The 17,134-nt window shown below is 39.7% G+C and overlaps 1 protein-coding gene across 7 annotated transcripts in view; it reads left to right on the plus strand.

Moving 5' to 3' along the window:
- Positions 1-17,134, plus strand: part of LOC124139697 (arf-GAP with SH3 domain, ANK repeat and PH domain-containing protein 2-like) — a 95,624-nt gene that overhangs the window by 36,528 nt on the left and 41,962 nt on the right. For all 7 annotated transcript variants that reach the window (XM_046506961.2, XM_046506966.2, XM_046506965.2 and 4 more), the window contains exons 4-5: positions 8,348-8,409; positions 11,129-11,253. In XM_046506961.2, coding sequence (XP_046362917.1) covers positions 8,348-8,409; positions 11,129-11,253 — 187 coding nt within the window. The remainder of the gene's footprint in view (positions 1-8,347; positions 8,410-11,128; positions 11,254-17,134) is intronic.

Raw genomic sequence — 17,134 nt, forward strand, 5'->3', positions numbered from 1 at the left:
TTTGCTTTATATATGCTCATAACGAACTACGGTTATAATGAACTAAAATTAGTGGTTCTTTTGAGTTCGTTACAGTCGTAGTTTACTGTATATATACATGAACAACAACAGCTTAATGTGACTTACTAGCTATTGTGTAAATGACCAGGTGAACTACGTCCCATGGCACTGCTCTGATTTGATAATACTGTGTAGTTTGATGGTAATGTATTTTGATGTTGTGGATGTGTCTGTACTTCAGGCCCGATCTAGATGCTAGAAGCAGCTCATGACCATGCATGAAGGCAACTACTTCCTTCATGGATAAGCATGATATGTGTTATCTAGCCATTAACTTCAGCAATATTCACAAATCAATTTTATTTCCTGTATTGAATTGAATGATATCCATGGCATTTTTACTGATTTCCATAATACAGTCGATCGGTGGAGAAACCGACATCTCCCATGACAATACACAATGGTCTGAGGACGTTTAAGCTATCAATCTGGAGCAGGGAGTTGAGGATTATTTAATGTGGTCTGTAGGAACATGTTTGGAGTTTGTGTCAGGGACCATCTCAATAAATTCTGGATGTTATTGAATGGGGTCTTGAATGGACTAGTCACCAGGTATATTGCTGAGACCAAGAATGAAGGTTCTAAATGATCAGAAAGAATGCTTATGTATGTTTTCGTGCTCGGGAATTCCCAGTGGTTTCCCCAGGAATGTGGAAGTGGTCCGTCAGTGTTTACGTCATTTCAAGAACACGTTCTCGTGAAAAACGTATGAATGTCAAATTGTGTTGTTCATACACTTATGAACGTCAATTTCGCGGTCATGTGACCGACCTCTCGTCCAATGGAAAAGCTGTATATCGTGTAAACTTCAAATTAAAAAATTGTTGGGAGATAACCCATGATTAGGTGGTTACAATGTCTATCCTTGTTGACAGTGTCATCTTGCTAGTGGTGTGAACCACAAGTTTGCGAATAGATTACAAGCAGCAGTGATATGGCTATCCCATGTGTGGATCAATTCTCATGATTTCAATCACTGGATTGTGTGTGTCAGAGTTGATTATTTATAGATTGCCATAGTAACACTGGAATATTGCTGAGTGTGGCACCTGATGGGTGCAACAAGGAACAATGTGGAAAACTGATGGATATTATTTGTGTATTGTCATTTTGTCTAGAATTCAATTTATTATGGAATAGGTGAGCCAAACGGAAATATATCATTGCAGAAACTTTGAGATGCCCCCTGTTTCAGTCAGCTGGAAAGTGCATATACATGTAGACGCAACACATGTGATTCAAGCAGTGTGCTTTAAATTAAATGTCACATTACTCATTCCCCTTGTCTGGGGAAATTAAAGGATTCTGAGCAAACGTTTGGCACCACCTTTTGCCTAAAGTCAACAGGTCTGGGGGCAAATTTAAAAAATTGCACTAAGCAGTGATTTTGCTGCTGGCCTTGATAAACACACTACTCAAGTTTCTGCTGCCCTAAGGCAACTTCCTGAAAGTGTTGCATTGTGGGAAAACATTTTACTTGATTAAAGGGTTTTCAGAAATAGAGTATTGTATCGGTATTGTACTTTTCAGAAAAATCTTTTGAGCCTTTGCTGTGCTTGAGAAGGTTATTTCATGGTTTCTTTTACCTCATCTTTTAAACCATATCTGAAAGTAACCACCGCATTAGAACACCGCAAAGCAGTTACGAGGCTAAGACTCAGTGCTCACAACCTTCAAATTGAGAGAGGAAGATACTTTAACACTCGAACAGAAGAAAGATTATGTACCTTCTGTGATATTGATGAAATAGAAGACAAGAAACACTTCCTGTTACAATGCCCTCTGTACAAAGACCTGAGACAGGAACTATATTCATCACCCACCTTGGCTATGCAACCCATTATCTCTAAAAATTCTTTTACATCCACCAGAGCCTTTTGCAAAAATTATCTCCAATTTCATTCACAAAATGTTCAGGCAAAGAAAATCTGCATCTCCTCTCTAGCAATATAATCATAGCAATATTTGTATTCTATTGTGTATGTCAATGTTTAATTAGTCATGTTCATGTTTTGTACCCTGCCCCCTGTGGGTGTTTATGTACAATAAATCTTCTTCTTCTTCTAAGGGTGTTCTTGTACATGCTATCTAGTTAGCTCACCTGGTTCAGAATAATCAAAATTGTTTGTTATCTGGTTACAAATGTTCCTGGTACATTCCACAGGGTATAGATTCACTTTTGACCTCATTCATTAAAATATTTGTCAGATAAATATAAGATTAGAAGAATATCAACACTTTCCTTTTAATCAGTATCTGTCTCTAAGGACAACTGCCAATCAACTAAGACTCGTTTCATGTCTCCCATATTAAAAACAGTGCGTGATGAATCCTCTCTCTGCAAGCTGCCGCTGGGCATCCACAACCCAGAGTCATGGGAAGTATGTTAATACTGACGTACAATTGGTCAATAAATAATCATCCTCACAGATGTTATCACTGGTGGAAGGAAACGAGACCTTGAAATGCGTGATGATATACCTCAGTCTTCAATCATAATGAAATCTCTGATAAAACCCCCCTAATATCAAACTTTATTATATATTTTGTTGACTGTTGACCAAGACATAAGTGGAGGCCAATATAAATTGTTATTATTGCTGACCACCATGACTGCTCTGTTTTAAATGGATTAGAAAACTGACGAAAAATATAAATGCAATGTTGCTTTAATGTTTAATATATCAAAATAACAACTGGAAAAAGATATAGATTGGTTGTTACAAATGTAAAGTCTTGTTTCAGTATTGATAATGAACATATTATTTTCATACACATAGATATAGCATCTATATATTCACTTGACACAATGTCATGTCCAATGAAATAGTATCTAGCCAGATGCACAAATCCATTTATTTGCATTTTCGTCTGTATAATATTTGTTTAAAAAACATGCCCTATGTGTGAATGTGGCATTATTCAGAAACCTTGATAAATCAGTGCACTTTTTAAGGTAGACAAAATGGATGCTTTGTTTGTGACTCAATCGAAAATAATGAATACATATTGTGAAGTGTTTGGAAGGCTGACTGATAGCAGTGGACAATACGATGGCTGTACAACCTGCATGAATTGATCTGTGAAGGAATGCACGGTATGGGGCTCCACAGCTCTGTTGTTGTCCAGCCCCAGGCTGGCAAGTGAGAGCCTGTCAGCCAAGCAGTCAATACCCTTCTCCTGTGGCCTATTTCATGCATGATTTATGGAGATATGTCAGCAGTGGATCTGACCTTAATGAGAGATCCACTGATTGTCTACTGTACTCGCAGATATTTCTACCAGAGAAGGAGACTGTGGCACTTTGTAATATTTACCAAACCCTGTAGCGTGTAATTACATTCCGTTTGTGGTCAGTGTGGTAATTACTACTATTTGGATGCAGACTCCAGGGAGAAGGCATCATTTTTCTGTGTGGAGACTGAACTGTAAGCTTCTAGATCATGGTCATCGCAAAGTAGTAGTTGAAATTAAAGTTCTTTGACTAATAAAACAAGTTTGACTGTCCACATCCTCAATTCACGAGTGCTTTGACCATGTTTGGTAGCAGTTCGCAATAATAACATATCCTCCATTGTCCTGACTATACACATCCTCCATTTACTAAACATTGATAGTCCTGGGTATTAATATCTCCATTAGAATCAAGAATCAAGAATCAAGAATGTTTATTGTACAGAACAGACCTTGTAGGGCAGGGTACAAACTATCTACATTTGGGAATAAATATAACTATCAACATGAGAGTTACATATACATAATGTACATTATATATGGAGATACTACATATTATTTTCATTCACGGTATATTAACATTTATATATATCATGAGGTGGCTGGCAGCGTACACTTAGTGAAGATCCTGTATTGATAAGTCACAATAGTTGTAGTGAAGATTTAACATTGTTTCTTTTAATAAACATGTGAGAGATAATTTGTGTAACATATTTTGCATTTTCAGAATAGGGGTTCAAGATACTTGCAAAATATTTACTATCATTTTGGCAGTTTATTAAGTCCAGTGTTTGAAGAAGTACCTGTCTTTCATAGCTATAATTCTGACAGTACAAAAGGAAGTGCTTTTCATCTTCTATCTTGATTAAGTTACATATTTTGCATATTCTCTGTGCAACAGTCGTGTTACTGTATCTGCCTCTTTCAATCTTTACATTTTACAGCTGAAACATACTCCTTATGTTATGATTATTGTACCCTGCACCTATTTGCCACCAAACCTTCATTTCAGAAGCAACATCATCATTTCAGTCTGTCTCAGTTTGTCTCAGAACTTCTCTCACTTATGACTATCATTTTATTGGGTGGATATTTTTAGTGTCAAGTAATTTGAATGGTGCTCAATAGTGAATCTATTGTATCAGGGGCAGTCAGGTAGCCTAGTGGTTAGAGCATTAGCTTGTCATGCTGATGACCCGGGTTCGATTCCCGACATGGGTACACTTTATGTGTGAAGGCCATTTCTGGTGTCCCCCCGCCGTGATATTGCTGGAATATTGCTAAAAGTGGCGTAAAACCATACTCACTCACTCACTCTATTGTAGCAATTGAATCCAGGCTATTTATATAGCAAAATATTATAACCTGATTAATTCAGGATGCCTGAACTAGAACTGTCACCACGGCAGGTTCCTCATTGCTCATCAAGGTCCAGTGATGTTCCCAAAACTATTCCATTAACAAGGAGAAGAATCTTGTTTTGTAATTAAACGTTCATATGGGTGATAAAAACATTTCTCACTCAAACTGGCTTCTACAGGAGATATCACTTGGGTGAAATCAAGCGATATCAGAGATGTAGGAGATGTCGTCACAATAAATTGCATCACAATGCTTTGCAGACTATCACCATGACATCTCTCATGTCTTTGCCATTGAACCTGGATAGCTTTGTTTTTTTACACTTAAGACTGGTTATTACTGTTAACAAACTGAGAAAGGTTTTTGATGATGAATATGATCTCACCCTCGTGTCCTTTGATATCAAATACTATGTTGATATATTTCATATCACATGACACTGGTGAGATTCTCTATTTGAAGAAATTATCTCTAATTATCTGAAGGATATATGTTAACATTTTGGACAGACTGCTAACTGGTGATTTGATTCTCTTCCTGTAGGATATAATGTCCTCTGAATTATGTTGAAAATGGCGTGTCTGATCAGTTGTTCAAACTATGTATTAATTTCCCTGGTGTGTGGCTCGGAAAGGTGGTTTGACCACTGTTAGCACTGTGTGAACTGCCTTGTATTGTTGTCAGCTGGTTGTTGGTAATTAAGCCAGTACACTTTCACGCTGATTAATTAGTGATTGGGAGTATTTGTATGACAAGGAAGTGAAGGCCACTGGCTTGAACAAGGACACATATAACCAAGTGTTATCAAAAGCAGAATTTGTATTCATTGGAAATATTCATGTAAAATGATTGAAATCTTTTCCTCCAGTAAATTTTTGTGTCTTCCTTGTTGAAAATGTTGGTGTAGCATTGTGTGGGTCTGCTATTCTGTTCCTTCAAAGGTTCGGGAGTTTTGGCAGAGGGCTGTTGGGTTCATGTATATTTATTGAAAAGATCCCAGCTGACAAAATCAGAGTTCATTCTTTCAGGAATTCTATTTATCCAGATTGTGTGGAGTGTATGGTGCAATTGAAACGTATCAGTGCAGAGGGTTATTGTGTTGGCTTCCATACAGCACACCACTTGGTTATGTTAAAATAGTTGTACAGTAGTTGTATCACGGCATTCATCTCTGAATAGAGTGCAGTTATTGAATTATGTATGAGCACAGTGTCAATAGACATACGTCATCTCAAAACACATTCACATTTAGAAGGAAGTAAGTTTAGATAAATGTGAAAGCATTATTTCCACAATGATAGCTGTTGTATTTGTATTTGTTTGTTAGGTGGCGTGAGATTCTTGTTATCCCCACTGGTACAATATGTGAGGCCAATTTCTGCTGTCCTACGCCCTGATGTTGCAGGAATTTAGGGACATGAAACCATACTCTCTCTCTCTCTCTCTCTCTCTCTCTCTCTCTCTCTCTCTCTCTCTCTCTCTCTCTCTCTCTCACTCACTCACTCACTCACTCACTCACTCACTCACATTTTCAGGCCACTGTAATATAGCGGAATATTCCTAACTTTGACATTAAGATACAACGCATGAACAAACTATCTTTTGACCTTCTGAGTCAGTCATGAAGTGATACACTCTTGGTCCAAATTCTATTGGTGTCTGGTTATAAAGATCATGATAATCTTCATGCTTCCGCACTGACAGACTTTCCAGACTGACCTCGTATGATCTTGTTTGGTTTGCTTGCGAATGGCCATGTTGTTTTTACTGTGCTAGTAAGAATAAACACCATCTTGGTTCACTGGTGGTCAGTGCGACCTCTTTTCACTTACATGTACATTGGTTAGGCCATAGTAAATTATTTTTTTCTTAATTGACTTCAATATTTTTTGCGGTTATTGAGACATAAATTAAACATGAAAAACGGTGTGCACACCAGTTAATAAACACAACCTGATAAGCACACAAAACATATTGAAGTCAATAAATAAATGTGTCAACAACAACAACTTCACAGACTGTTTATGTAATCATTAATTTACATTGTTCAGTGCAATAATGAAACACAAGTCCTGCCCATTTTATTATCAGCCAATCAAGAAACAGTACTCCTTTAGTGGACGCAGCCTAAATTATTTTCAGTTTATGCACACAAAAAATTGCTTAAGTAATCAAATGCCATGGAATCATTTACAATTTATTCAAGTTTTACATAATTATTTTGTCCCCAAGTCCCTACAAATGAAGAAAATGGCCATTTACTATTTCTCATTCTTTACCAGATGACATACACCATAAACATAGTCCATCCAGGCATTCTTCTTCATGTGAATCAAATCCTTCTACAGTTTATATATATACACACAGATGCTAGTTTGTTTATAAGTACATATTTACAAAATATATAGTCTCCTGCTTATTCACTCATATTTTTCCATTATTTTGATGTTTTGCAAAGTGGGCCAGAGCATAACACTACGCCCGTGAAGATCCGGGTTAGAATTGGTCTGTCTTTAGCAACCCATGGTTGTCCTAAGGGGTGACTATGCTTGTCATAAGAGGCGATTCAAGGGATCAGGTGGTCAGGCTCGCTGACTTGGTTAATGCATGTCATTGTATCCCAATTGAGTAGATAGGTGCTTATGATGCCAATCACTGGATTGTCTGGTCCAGACTTGATTATTTACAGACCACTGTCATTTAGCTGGAATATTGCTGACTGCGGAGTTAATTAGAAACAAAGAAAACAAATCTCATCAGTGCATTGTTTCAAATAGTTTAGGATGGTGTCGTCTATTGTTTATGATGTCAACAAGGATTTTATCTTGTCACTATCCTTCTAACAAAAGGTCAACTGAGCTGATTTGTCATAAAGTGTGCATCAAAGCTTTCCAACAGTCTCTATCCCCAAAGTCAGTAGGTTAAATGTAGAATAACTAGTAGCACGATTTACAACCGAGATGTATTCACAACAAATAAGACGACCTAGTCGTCTAAGGCACGGCGATTCGCTGTGCAGAGTTGAGTCCCTTGGGCACATAAGAAACCTATGATTGTGGGTTTGAATCCCGGTTCGCCCCGATTATGTTTCTGGGTTTGTCAGCACCATACCCATGCTCTTGGGTTTCACCGAAGTGGTAAATGTCTGAGACCTGCATCACTTCGGGCTTTCCTCCCACATTAAGCTGACACGCCGTGATATAACTGGAATACTGTTAAAAGCGGCGTTAAACCCAACTCACTCACTCACAACAAATAATAAAAACTCCCTCATGTCTCATTACCCCTTCAGACTCGGCTCATTATCCCCTCTGACTCGTCAACTACTAGACGACCCGTGAAGATCCGGGGTAGAATAGATCTTCAGCAACCCATGCTTGCTGTAAAAGGCTACTATGCTTGTCGTAAAAGGCGACTAATGGGATCGGGTGGTCAGGCTCGCTGACTTGGTTGATGCATGTCATCGATCCAACATTGCGAAGATCGATGCTCATGATGTCAATCACTGGATTGTCTGGTTCAGACTCGATTATTTACAGACTGTCGTCATATGGCTGGAATATTGCTGAGTGCGGCGTTAATCAACAAACCAAACCAAAACCAGCTACTAGACATTAGTGGACCAATTTTTAGAGATTGTGCATCTGTTTATCTAAATCCTCTTCATTCCTGATGTGTTTGTGTCCAACAGGTGCTGCCTTCATGAAGTTTTCTCATGTCACCAAAGAACTGGCATCCATGATGAAAAATTTGGTGAGTGTACATCTTGCATTAAACATTATTTGATTTTACATTACAATATAAGCTATTATTATATAATGTGAAAAGTTTTCTGCTTAGTCTTTGGCCTTGAAGCAGTCACATGTCATTTAACAAAAGAGCATACTGATTCCGAATCAGGTCTTTTAGTTTACGGTATTGACTTGAGTTTCTAAAAATAGCGTGGGAATTCCCAGAATTGGTATTGACCAAACCAAAGCCAATCAGATGTCTCCATTTGTCTGAACCTCCTAACGTTACTGTAGCCAACAGTTTAATATGTTGATTCTACTTTTTTTCTCTTCATTATATAATAAAACAATTATGGACTTAATATGAGGTCAATACCTGTATTTTGGGACCCAAGACTTAGTCCATATTGTTTTTCTCGGGTCCATAAAAACAGGTATTGCCTAAATTCATCAAATCTGATTCTGATTCCCCATCGTGTAAAAAGCCACATGATTCAGCTTCTTGGTCTTCCCAAGATAATAATGTTTTATATATTAAAGGTGCGTGCAAGACAAGTCAAGATTGACTCACCTCACTTTGATTTACCTTGCTCTGACTTTCCATCAGCAGACACAAAAATATGTTGTTTTGACGTGTGAACTCTTTATAATCAATTCTGAAAGTTTGTGTATGCCAAGAGACCTTCTGTCTCAGAATGAACAAGATCATTTATCTTGCAAAATCTGTACACCCTGCTTGTCATGCATGTAACTCAAAGACAGGTCAAAGATAGGAATAAGTGAGTGAGTATGGTTTTACGCCGCTTTTAGCAATATTCCAGCAATATCATGGCGGGGGACACCAGAAATGGGCTTCACGCATTGTACCCATGTTGGGAATCGAACCTGGGTATTCAGCATGCCAGGTGAACACTTTAACCACTAGGCCACCCCACCGCCCCATCAAGGATAGGAAGGAGTCTGATGTGCTCAAATAGTTGAATATTAATCAAATAAACTGAGAAAACATGGTTATCTGAAATAGAAATGAATCATGGATTGAAGTCAGTGAAGGAATTCTGCAATAGTCCACCTATATCGCAGTGTATAGTGTATATATTAATGTATCGAGGAAAGTATATGTAAACACTTTCGCAAGCAGTGACTACTCATGCAGGTAGGCCAGTGGGAGAAGCCAATGTCTTGATGACACAGGTGATGCCCCATTTACAGCATGAATGAATATCGTGATCACTTCTGTGATTAAGTCCCCATTGATCTTGTGTATGAATTACACAAGCAATCCAGTGCAAAGTGATGATGCGTGAGAGGTGACATGATATATGACAAATCAAAGTGGATTTGCTTCAACTTCCTGTAAACTCGCTCGCCCTCCCCAGCTGCGTCCTGTCATCGAAGTAAAGCGGACATGTTTTCACACCGACAGTCTTTCATGTGCTCTCTCAAATATGAAGGGCAAGGTCAAGGGCAGCCGAAGTGTCCAAGTGCTGTGTCCTTGGACGTGTCTGGACATATGATCATAGGTTCGAATCTAGTTTTCCCTGTATATGATTCTAGGTTTGACCTGCCTAACTTCGGTCTTCCCACCCACATCAGGCTGACACACTATGATGTAACTGAGATTAGTGTTCACTGCGACATTAAACCAAACTAACTCTCTCAAATATGACCACGTATCATTTGTATATTAAACCTACAGTTTGAAAAACAGAAAATTTGTTTTTCTCTCCTCAGGATGGATGACAACCATGCTCACACATACACTTTCACTAAGAATTCCTAAACAGTGGAGAAAAATAAATAACGTGTCAATCATTTGTGGGTGTTGGGATTGGTGTGTTTGGATGGAAGGAACCTGTTGTAGCAGACAGACATCATCTGCTATAATCAAAGTGATAGCGCTGCGGGTAGTTTACAGAGATCTATGATTGCCCACAGGGCTGTCTCAGTTAGTGTGGCCTCAAACTGTCTATCTCCCAGTCTTAATTGGCATGTGCCTCATATTTAAATACACAATACATTAACTTCATTTTGTTATGTGGGCAATAGGTAGTATAATGATTAAGGTGTTTGCTTATCAGTGCAGAGGTCTTGATTTTATTTCCCTCAAAATATGATGCATATGATGTATACTACTCAAAAGAAGTTAAAGAACACCCAGTTTCTTTTTTCTTATAGTCATGAAACAGGATTTCCTTTAACTTCTTTTGAGTGGTATTTAAAGCAATATTTATTAGTTATTAGGCTGCATGAAACATTGCCCGCTCACACACACACACACACACACACACACACACACACACACACACACACACACACACACACACACACACACACACACACACAATCACTCATGACTTTGGAGAGTAGGTGTTAATATGTTTGTTTTCATGTGGGAGCCACTTTGCCAAGGATCACAAAGATATGTAATATTGATCAATTTAGATATGTAATTCTCCTGGAGTGTGACAGATAATTATGCAATGAGTGATTGGTGTGTGTTTCATAGCAATATGACAATATGACCGATCACAAACATTGATCCATGCAATTGGGATACGATGACATGCAATCAGCCTAGATACCGAGTCTCATCATTCTATTCATTTAGTCACCTCTAACAACCAGCATAGGTTGCCGAGGACCTATGTTCTTATCCGGAATCACCACGTTTGAGTGATAAGTATCAACTGATATGCTGCTTTTGCACAGTTTGAAGTTAACCTTGACCCTGATTCCAGATGCAGTCCCTGCACAACATCATGCTGTTCCCGCTGGACCAGTTCTTGAAGGGCGACCTGAAGGGTGTCAAGGGTGACCTGAAGAAACCCTTTGACAAGGCCTGGAAGGAGTATGAGGCCAAGTTGTAAGTATGAGTCACATGGAAGTAGATGTGTGAGGGATACTGGGTAGCCCAGTGGGCAGTGTGTTCACTCCTCATGCTAAATGCTGGTTGTATTCCCTGTTTTGTAAAATCAGGCTCTGATGTGATTTATTTCTAAAATGGTGAGAAATGGTTTTGTCTTCGGTCATGACTTTAGTCGTATAGATTGTATCAAGCTGTTTCTCAGCAAGTGTGTATGTTCTCAGGAGACAGGGTTTGTCCCTTCAATGCAACCACCTCCGTGGTCTAGTGGGTAGAGTGTCTGCCAGGAGAGCGGAGTTCGGGGGTTCGATCCCCAATTTCATAACTGAATACCAGGAATGATTGTGCACCAACTGCTTTTCCACCTTGAACTGTTGTGGCTCAGCTGCTCTACAATCGGAAATGAATATACAGTAAACTATGTTTATTATGAACATGCTTATAATGAACTGATCATCGATATAACAAAGTTATTTTTTAGATCTGGCCATTTGCTGTATATATGCTTATAACGAACTATGGTTATTGCAACCTGAAATTAGTGGTCCTTTTAAGTTCATTATTACTGTAGTTTACTGTATTAACAATGTTATTTAAAATTCATAAAGGACTTCTCGACTAGTGATGTACTGTGTTGGCCCTATTGGGGGGATTCTAGGTAATCCGTCAAGTTGGCTAGGGATGTACTGTGTTGGCCCCTTTATGGGGATTCTAGGTAAACCGTCAAATTGGCTGGGGATGTACTGTGTTTGCCGCCTTTGTGGGGATTCTGGGTAACCCGTCAAGTCGGCTAGCGATGTACTGTGTTGGCCCCTTTATGGGGATTCTGGGTAATCCGTCAAGTTGGCTGGGGATGGACTGTGTTGGCCCCTTTATGGGGATTCTGGGTAATCCGTCAAGTTGGCCGGGGATGTACTGTGTTGGCCCCTTTATGGGGATTCTGGGTAATCCGTCAAGTTGGTTGGGGATGAACTGTGTTGGCCCTTTTGTGGGGGTTCTGGGTAATCCGTCAAGTTGGTTGGGGATGTACTGTGTTGGCCCCTTTATGGGGATTCTGGGTAATCCGTCAAGTTGGCCGGGGATGTACTGTGTTGGCCCCTTTATGGGGATTCTGGGTAATCCGTCAAGTTGGTTGGGGATGAACTGTGTTGGCCCTTTTGTGGGGGTTCTGGGTAATCCGTCAAGTTGGTTGGGGATGAACTGTGTTGGCCCCTTTATGGGGATTCTGGGTAATCCATCAAATCGACTAGGGATGTACTGTGTTGGCCCTTTTGTTGGGGTTCTGGGTAGGCGATTATGTTAGCTATAGTGATGTACTGTGTTGGCCCTTTTGAGGGTATTCTGGGTAGGCAATCATGTTGGCTAGGGATGTACTGTGTAGGCCCTTTTTTAGTAGTGATCATGTGTCATTAGACAGGGCCCGATTTAGGCATATAATACATGCACCATTGCAACCTATGATTGAAAAATGCAACCTAATATTTATGTGTACATTCACCAAGTGCATGTCAAAATATTTCAAGTTTGTGTCCACACAAATTGATCTTTGAACACACTCAATAACTCTACAGTTTACTTACCATAATACATGACTAATCCCTGTGTAATTTGTCATGCTTTCTTAGGTTTGACAAAATCAAACTGTGCATACTTCAAGATGTGCACAGGACAATAAATTAAATGAATGATCCGGCAAGTCTAGTTTGCCTCAGCTCTAGACTTAATTAGGAATTGTTCTGGGCTCTTTTGGATTTTATTTATTTAAAGATCTTTAGATATATATATTTAAATAAGATAACTTTATTTCTGGGACCAAATGTCTACTGGCTGCAGAATGGCCTATGTTTCAACTCTGATTAATTTATGGGCCAGGGTGAAACCTGGTTTTGTTTGGTGCAACTTGTTTTCATGTCAACTGGTGCAAGTTAAATCCAATTCTTGAATCAAGCCTTGTCATACCATGAAATGTGGATCCTTGCTCATGCTATTGACCTAGATTCACCAATATTTTGAGAAGCAGACTTTGTATTGTGAGGTCATGTATACAAATGTCACAAGTATATTTGAGGTCATGTATACAAACTATGTGATACATATGTCCATGTAGGGAGAGGATTGTATCACAGGGACTCACCTATGTGATACATATGTTCATTTAGGGAGAGGGTTGTATCACAGGGACTCAACTATGTGATACGTATGTCCATCTAGGGAGAGGGTTGTATCACAGGGACTTACCTATGTGATACATATGTCCATGTTGGGAGAGGGCTATATTACAGGGACTCGCCTATGTGATACATATGTCCATATAGGGACAGGGCTATATCACAGGGACTCACCTATGTGATACATATGTCCATGTAGGAACAGGGCTATATCACAGGGACTCACCTATGTGATACATATGTCCATGTAGGAACAGGGCTATAACACAGGGACTCACCTATGTGTATTGTGAGGTCATGTATACAAATGTCACAAGTATGTATGAGAAGCATGTGTACAATGGTATTTATGTACAGTACGGACAAGGGTACTTAAGACACTGCGGCTTGAAGTGACTCGCTATCTTTTTGGCGTCTATTCACTATGATGATGGAATAAATCTCAGTGAAATGCTTCGTGATATACAGGCTGCTGTGATAAGGCACGATTTTTACTGACTGTGGGCAAACAAAGTTAAATCTTGGAAAGCTGAGATCCTAAAACTGTGTGATAACAGTTGAACACCATCCTATATGTCAATACATTCCAACTCACACTGTCTTTCAAAGGAATATCTGCATGCGTTTGTAACATTGCTTTTAACTCTCTGTAAGAAGTTGCCAAGCAATTAACGTCATGGCAATAGTTTGACATCATGTCAATTAATCATGAAAAGTCTGCCTTTAAAATTACTCTGGTTTGCAGTATTATCCCCCATGAGTGTAACACTAGATATGTAGCAAAAGCACATCGGTGCTGAAGATACTCCTTTTGTTCAGTACCTTGATACTTAATACTCTGTGACAGTACCTAAACCCACAGACGGGTGACGATACTCCTTTTGTTCAGTACCTTGATACAGCGTAAAAAATATGGTGAAGATATTCCTCTGTGACAGCATCTAGATGCTGATACAGCCTAGAAAACCCAGATGCTGGTGAAGGTATTCCTCTGTGACAGTACTGAGATCCTTGATACAGCTCACAAAACCCTCAGACTGGTGAAGATATTCTTCTGTGACAGCACCTAGATCCTGATGTACCCTAGAAAACCAAGAGGCTGGTGAAGATATTCCTCTGTGACAGTACTGAGATCCTTGATACAGCTCACAAAACCCTCAGGCTGGTGAAGATATTACTCTGTGACAGCACCTAGATCCTGATGTACCCTAGAAAACCCTCAGGCTGGTGAAGATATTCCTCTGTGACAGCACCTAGATCCTGATGCACCCTAGAATACCCACAGGCTGGTGAAGATATTCCCCTGTGACAGCACCTAGATCCTGATGCACCCTAGAATACCCAGAGGCTGGTGAAGATATTCCTCTGTGACAGTACCTAGATCCTGATGCACCCTAGAATACCCATAGGCTGGTGAAGATATTCCTCTGTGACAGCACCTAGATCCTGATGCACCCTAGAATACCCAGAGGCTGGTGAAGATATTCCTCTGTGACAGTACCTAGATCCTGATGCACCCTAGAATACCCACAGGCTGGTGAAGATATTCCTCTGTGACAGTACCTAGATCCTGATCCACCCTAGAATACCCACAGGCTGGTGAAGATATTACTCTGTGACAGTACCTAGATCCTGATGCACCCTAGAAAACCCTCAGGCTGGTGAAGATATTCCTCTGTGACAGTACCTAGATCCTGATGCACCCTAGAATACCCACAGGCTGGTGAAGATATTCCTCTGTGACAGCACCTAGATCCTGATCCACCCTAGAATACCCACAGGCTGGTGAAGATATTCCTCTGTGACAGTACTGAGATCCTTGATACAGCTCAGAAACCCACAGGCTGGTGAAGATATTACTCTGTGACAGTACCTAGACAGAACAGCTCAGAAAACAGTGAGGGCAGTGAAAATATTCCTCTTATGCAGTACCTGGTTAGAACATAGCAAATTCACAGGGCAGTGAAAATAATACTCTAGTTCGACACATAAGAACTTGTTTAAGATAAAGCCCAGATGTGCTTTGTATGTAAATTTAACTGTTTTAATAATATGGATGACTTTGCTTCCATTATTCTGTGCTACTGGCCAATGCTGCCTTCCAGCCAAACCTGACCTAAGACTGCTCTCACATCAGTACATCACATCATCAAAGTCATCTGTAACATTATGACGCCAGTGTCTTTCGAAATTAATACAAACTAACATCAAACATTAACATAGTGATCAGTTGGAGCACAGAATGACCGTCATTAGTCAATGCGACGGGAGTGGTGCAACAAGACGTTTACTTAATATTGAAGCCTCAGACATGCACCATTTTGATTATTGATCTCATCGACCTGGCGAGGTTAATTGCCACTACACAGACGCAGAGAATCTAGTCTGCTCACATTGATTCCATGATCATACGACACAATTCAAGTTCAAACTGCTTTCTGCTCACTTCACGTTTAATTCATTACGACTTGATGCAGATGATCAGAAGGATTATACAACAGCAATTTGCCCGTCACACTGATATTGATTCTGAGCTAGCATATGGAAGAAAAGTGTCTAATGGTAGTGTTTTGAGGAAGTGTATCCCTGGGCTGGGGGCTCACCTATATGTTACATATGTCCATGTAGGGAGAGGGCTATATCACAGGGACTCACCTATGTGATACGTATGTCCATCTAGGGAGAGGGTTGTATCACAGGGACTCACCTATGTGATACGTATGTCCATCTAGGGAGAGGGTTGTATCACAGGGACTCACCTATATGTTACATATGTCCATGTAGGGAGAGGGCTATATCACAGGGATTCACCTATGTGATAAGTATGTCCATGTAGGGAGAGGGCTATATCACAGGGACTCACCTATGTGATACATATGTCCATGTAGGGAGAGGGCTATATCACAGGGACTCACCTATGTGATACATATGTCCATGTAGGGAGAGGGCTTTATCACAGGGACTCACCTATGTGATACATATGTCCATGTAGGGAGAGGGCTATATCACAGGGACTCACCTATGTGATACATATGTCCATGTAAGGAGAGGGTTGTATCACAGGGACTCACCTATGTGATACATATCTTCATGTAGGGAGAGGGTTGTATCACAAGGACTCACCTATGTGATACGTATATCTATCTAGGGAGAGGGTTGTATCACAGGGACTTACCTATGTGATACATATGTCCATGTAGGGAGAGGGCTATATCACAGGGACTTACCTATGTGATACATATGTCCATGTAGGGAGAGGTCTATATCACAGGGACTCACCTATGTGTTACATATGTCCATGTAAGGAGAGGGTTGATACATATGTCCATGTAGGGAGAAGGCTATATTACAGTGATTCACCTATGTTGTACACACATATCATGCCTGTGTATCACCGGGTCTCATCTATTATTTGATACATTTGGCTTATTGCCAATAAGCATGTTTTCACAAGATTTCCACTTGCAGTTGCAAATACAACCTCTATAATTTTTAACTGATTCCAATTTCTGAGATTGATGGAACTCAAAAAAATATTTCAAAGAGGAGAAATCTTATGGAAATTTTCTTTTACAGATCTGGTTATGTAATTTTGGATTGCTGTCTCTAACAGTTTTCAAAATGACACTCCCCATAAATTATACCATGTGTGTCAATATCAATTAACTAAAGATCATAAAGAACAATCTTGGATGTGATCATAAATGTATTAC

Source organism: Haliotis rufescens, unplaced genomic scaffold (assembly GCF_023055435.1).
Source record: "Haliotis rufescens isolate VD_foot unplaced genomic scaffold, xgHalRufe1.0.p SCAF_1, whole genome shotgun sequence".
In the NCBI taxonomy this organism is placed as follows: Eukaryota; Metazoa; Mollusca; class Gastropoda; order Lepetellida; family Haliotidae; genus Haliotis; species Haliotis rufescens.